At 39.4% G+C, this 6000-nt stretch overlaps 1 protein-coding gene across 1 annotated transcript in view; it reads right to left on the bottom strand.

Annotated features, from left to right (window-relative positions):
- Window positions 1-1303: 1303 nt before the first annotated feature.
- Window positions 1304-6000, bottom strand: part of SH3BGRL2 (SH3 domain binding glutamate rich protein like 2) — a 68042-nt gene continuing 63345 nt past the window's right edge. Inside the window, exon 4 of the mRNA XM_010586572.3 lies at window positions 1304-3148. Coding sequence (XP_010584874.1) covers window positions 3137-3148 — 12 coding nt within the window. The 3' untranslated portion in view covers window positions 1304-3136. The remainder of the gene's footprint in view (window positions 3149-6000) is intronic.

Below are 6000 nucleotides of genomic sequence, written 5' to 3'. Positions count from 1 at the left end.
TTGAAATCTAAAAATAATGACTCCCTAACACTTGAGAAAAGCTGTTAAATGAAAAGTATTTCTTAAAAAAACACAAAACTACATAGCAAAATCCAACAAAACCAAGAGGCTTTGGTACCTTTCAATAACAGAAGACAAAAATAAGTTTAGTTCATTATTCATGTGGTACAAAAACATCTATGTAGCTGTGTTGAATTAAATCTTTGACACAGAAACAAATCTAAATATATTAGACTCGGGGGGGGGTTTCTTTTTTTCCTTTTTGATTTTAATAGAACACAAGAATTTGGAAAAACAAGTATTTCCTAAACTAAATGTTCTTCTGGTCTGCATATACTTAGCAGGATGGCACTCTGTATTTTATCCAATTTTAAAACGGCAGAATTTGATTTTTAGCAGCACACTTCCTTTGCCCCAACAACATACCACAGGAAATAAAATTCTGCCTTGAAATGTCCTTGATCTTAACATCTACGCCTACAATTTCCATCCACTTCTTTCTTAGGTTTTTAAGACTGAGATTATCAAAATCTAAAGTCAGCTAGTTAAAGAACAAGACAATCATTTTTACATGTTTGGAATTTGGCTGTAAAATAGTACAAATAAAGACAATATTCTCTGAACATAGCCGGGTCCCAAGGATAATACTTGTGCACTCTGCACAGCCTAGGCACTGGGTAAATGCACGTACTGCTTCTAGCACACAATAAGTACAGTACTGGCTGGACCTGGTCTCTAGTATTTCTTTGCTGATTAAAAATAAAAGCAGAGTAGAGAGTGGATAGCGTGTTAACTGTGGTAGTAATTTAGCACTACTATCAATTTAGTTGGAGCCCTGGTGGCGCAGTGGTTAAAGCAGTTGGCTGCTAACCCAAAGGTCAGTAGTTCAAACCCACCAGTTGTTTCACAGAAGAAAGATGTGGCAGTCTGCTTCCCTAAAGACTTACAGTCTTAGAAACCCTATGGAGCAGTTCTATTCTGTCCTATAGGGTTGCTATGAGTTGGAACTGACTCAATGACAGCAGGTTTGGTTTTTTGGTTTATTCATTTAGTTTGTTTAGCAAAATCATGCTGGGTATAGCATGGTTAATTCAAAAGTTATAAGACAAACTTATCTGGATACTTTAGCAAATGTGTGGGGTTGGGGTTGATCCTACAGCCCCAGAATTTAACTCACAAAGTCTCAACCCTACCAACATGGTTCTTGGCAAAAAAAAAAAAAAAAAAGTAGATTAAATATGTTGTTTAATTTTAACATTAAAAAAAAAAAAAAGGCTGTATCTTAAAAAAAAAAATTCTAAGCCTTATCAGAGAACCCACATACTAAATACAACATCTAGTTCAAAAACACAGTCATTCCTGATTAGTCCCTGGGATTTATCAGATGGGATTTGACCTGGGTCTTATTTAATGCCAATTCACCAGTAATACCCATATTTGACAAGAGCTTTCCTTGGAGAGAAAATCCTGGATCACGGAGCACGTGCCTGGTCCAGCTGAGTAGAAATCTGTGTTGTGGTTTTCTTCTGGCTGTGGTCTTGGGCTACAAATCCCAGGTTGGGATTTCAGCTTCATCATTCAACAAGTTCTTTAGAATAGTCCACATTTAGCAAGTCACAGGGGAGGAGACAGGGCTTTAATTCTTCTGCTCTTTCAATTTCTTATTAACTTCCTGCTCAAAATCTTAGCATCGGGTCCAGCACCAGGGTGCTGGGAATAGCAGAATATTTTAGGCAGCCCTTTGAGAGCTTATCCTAGCCAAGGCTGTTCTCACATTTGGCAATTAAATAGTCTAAAATATGCAAGCTTCCCTGGTGTGGGGACAAAAATGCAGAAAAATAGCCTCTGCCCTAATGAAGTCAACATATTCTGTTTTGATCAGCATCCACTCCAGTGGCAGTAGAGATTTTGCATGCCAAATACAATTCAGTTACTCTCTAGACAGCCCACTGGCCCTTTCCTGAATATGCTGCTCTGAAAACTCAAGTGTTCATATCTGGAATGACAGCATTTGCCTACAATACTCTGGACAAAGCTGAGACTATGCTTGGGCCAGAAATATGATGAAAGCAAAGTTAGAAGAATGAGGAAAAGTCACACAGGAAAAAATTTAAATTGTATAGCAATATTGGTATCTTTTAATATGCCCCAACAAGTGTTCACAAAATATATATAACTGAGGTCGTCCTTTCTCAAAAAAAATATAATCCCTTTACAAAATAGAATTAGCAGCTGCTGTTAGGGGAGCTGCATGTAAAAATATACGTGCACTTACATATAATTTTGCTAGAGCTAAAAAGCCTACGGATGCTAGTCAGGCAATTTTTGTATAAATTTACTACGTAATTAGTGCACCTCTTAAAATATATCTTCCAAGCAGTCTTATGCATTTAGGTGAAACTTTTTCCTTGCAAAGGGATAAGGAAGCATACATTTTCCAAAATAGCAATTATTTTCATCCCTGTAACTTGGTTCTGCTCACACGTTGTTGCAACAGAGATTTCTGGAAACATCTACAGGAGCTTGGAAGATTTATAGGGGTAAGAGTTTCCGTTATAAAAAGAAAGCTAAAGCATCTAACTTTTCCCATAGATGTTATTACAAAGCACTCGAACAGTGACGTTTGTGATTCTACAGTAAAAATCTTCGATGCCCTTTATCAACCAATATTGCTTTTCTGTTGTTGTTCTGACCAGAAGATTCTAATAGCCTGACAGACTATTTCAAGGATAAGGATGCAACCCAGGCAGTTTGGACAAATGGGTTTGATCAACACTGGCATCTACTGTTTATTACCCAGGGCAGATCCAGCATTTTCTCTCTGATGGTACCACCCATTTCTCTTCTCAGTCATTAAGGAAGCACATCCATAACAGGGGACAGTGCCTCCAGGTGACTGAGGCAACTGCAGGCAAATCGGAAAATAAGAAAAAAAAACCCACCACAGTCCTGATTTGGTTTAAAGCAATCGTGCAATCCCCGTTACACCCATGTCTTCCAAAAACACCTTTTCAGTGGCAAGCAAAGTTCCGCATGATACATGTGGCTCTTATCAGTGATGCATTACGCAAGCAGGTATGTGCTGTGTACCAGGAGGCGCTTCACAATGCATCTTCCTCATCTTCTATTTTCCTCCCTAAGGTTCTGCCTATTTTATTAAAAAAAAAAAAAAAAAAAAAAGGCAGTTATTGCTTTGACATGCAAATTAACCCCTGGTAGTGATTTTTTTTTTTTTTTTATGTTAGGAGCAGACATTGGAAATCACGGTAAATCACCCCCATGTGATTGATAAAAGCAAACCCTGGGCTTCAAATCAGGGTCCAGATTTAAATCACACCCATTTGGCCTACCAAATATACAAGTGTAAAGAACACCACATATTTTCAACAACCTGCTGAGGCTCCTTCAGTGGTACTGTGCTACTCATGCCTGGGTAAGTAGGGTATGGGTAGGGTTACTTCGCTCAGGGGGGCTGTGCTGGCTAACAGCAACCCAAGTCAAAGGACAGAGGCCACAAGATCCTCCAAGCACCACTCCTGTCCCCCAAGTAGGATCCCACCACACCTGGCAGAGGGGGACTCCGTGACCCACTCCAGCTCTGACTGGTCAGATCCTAGGCTTCACTCATTGTTACACATTTTGAATTATCACTCTGAATGGCAGGGATGTGAAAGCAGAAATTTCTACTACAGGCCAATATAACACACTTGATGGTTTTCTACCTGAAGACTACTGGAAAGAAGGCCTTCTTTTCTCAGGGTTAGGTAGGTACCATGGTGGGTCAGGTGCAAGGCTCTGGGGAAAAAGTGCCCATCCCGTGGGGCAGCCGCTGCTGTTCCAGCCACCAGAGGGGAGAGTGGGCCCACCTGGGAATCCCACACCTTCCTGCTTCTCCAGAGAAGCTCAAAGTCCGTATTTTAAATAACAGCAACTGATTTAATTTTTTTTTCTTAATTCTATGCAGAACAAACAACACATCTAGAGCTAACGTGGCCTGCAGGCCACCATGCCGTGACCTCTGACCTTTCTCTGCCCTGTTCCACTTTTTTTTTTAAATTGTGGTGAGCAGATATATAACAAAAACGTATACCAAAAAAAAATTGCCATTTCCACATTTTTCACACACACAATTCAGTGACATTGTGTTCATCATGCTGTACAACCATCATCCCTTATCTGTTTCTAAATTTTCCCATCGCTCTTATCAGCAGCTCAGGGTCCCTAAGCAATGACCCTCTCCCCTGCCCCCCCACCCCTGGTAATCACTAATAAGACTTTGGTCTCTATATATTTTTCTACTCTAGATATTTCATATAAGTGGAATCACAAAATATTTGTCCTTTTGTGACTGATGTATTTCATTGACCGTATTTTCAAGGTTCATCTATCTTGCAACATGTACCAGGTCTTAATTTCTCTTTATGGCTAAGTAATATGTTCCATTGTAGGTATATGCCACATTTTGTTTATCTACTCATCTGTTGATGAACACTTGGGTTGTTTCCACCCTTTGGCTGTTGTGAATAGTGCTACAATGACCACTGGTGTACACATCTCTGTTTTTGTTCCTGCCTTCAATTCTTTGGGTGCCCTGACCACTTCTGAAAGCAGCCCATTCAGGGTCTACACTGAACCTGTGCCTACTGGGTCCGTGAACCTCCTTTTCCTACCTGTCTCTCTCCTCACTCATCACCATGTAAGAGCAATTAAAGGTACTAATTATGTCTTTATGTGTTCTCTGGTAGGGGTTCTAGTCCTACCTTTTATGTGTGTGCACTGCAGAGGGAGTAAGAAAGAAGAGTCAAGGAGGCTTTCTGTCTTTGAATGCATTCCACCCTGTGAATGCTCTGTCAAGGCCTTAGACTGTAGATTATTAGTATTGTATAATTAGAATTTCCTATTTTTAAACCAATAATCTTCCTGAAGACACATTATTATGTCTGAAGTAAGCTCATTTATGACTGTCTAAAAGTAATCAGGTTTACAACCTTCAAACAGGCAGTGTAATACTAAACTTACGCAAGGCGCACCTGTACACACACAAATCCAGCTCCCAGCTTCATTTTTTAAGCATTGGCCTTTGTCCTAGGGGCCCTATGCCTGCCCAAAGTATCTCCCTAAAAAAAAAAAAAAAAGATTTCCCAAAAGGATAATTCCCAAAGAAGTCAACTCTGTTGACCATTACATCATTCTGAAGGAGCATGAGTACCTAAAGAATATTCTATCCATCACATGACAGTAAGCTAAATAAAAGAATATATAATGTCCCCTTTATATTTTACATTTAAAGAAGATTGTTGAGGCTTAGTTTTCAAACTGTAAACAGAATGCAAAACTTAAAACGTTAATCGATCCACCAATGTGAAAGATAAATGATCAGATTTGGGGGGAAATGCTGAATTCTTCTTAGAGATATTCTTGTTTTTCTCAAGTGAAGATAAGATAGGAGTTGCTATGAACTCCGCAGGCCCTGAATGGTTCCTGAGAGATAGCCACACAGACCCTACACTATAGTCACTCTGGTTCCATGTGCTCCTGCCCAAGTCCTGCTGAATCAGGCACCTGAAAGGGCTGAATGGGTGGGGAACGTGCCAGGGCCCTTATTGTCTTTGGAATGGTCTACTGAAATCAAGTAAACTTCACTGGCATCAAAACTAATTTTAGATTTGCGACCACATGCCACATGAGAATGCATATTTTATAGATTATAGGTTTCCTGAGGAATTTTGAGAGAATAAATTCTTTAAAAGAATAAAAATATCAGCCTGCAGAGTCGCCAAGGAATCTACACCTTTCGGGAAAATAAGAACAAAGATGGCAAGAACAACATAATTTTTAAGGTTTTTACACAACGTTGTCCACTGGATATAATGCATCCGTTAGACCATCCCTAACCCAGTTTTTTGAAGATAATTGTGGACTGTTTAATATCTTTCGATGAAAAGTGTTATAAAAATACCACAATTTACATATAACAAGTACTCGAATGTTCCATCTTTA

This window comes from Loxodonta africana, chromosome 1 (assembly GCF_030014295.1).
Source record: "Loxodonta africana isolate mLoxAfr1 chromosome 1, mLoxAfr1.hap2, whole genome shotgun sequence".
In the NCBI taxonomy this organism is placed as follows: Eukaryota; Metazoa; Chordata; class Mammalia; order Proboscidea; family Elephantidae; genus Loxodonta; species Loxodonta africana.
Note: the sequence above shows the minus strand (reverse complement) of the source record. Positions and strands in the feature narration are given on the sequence as shown.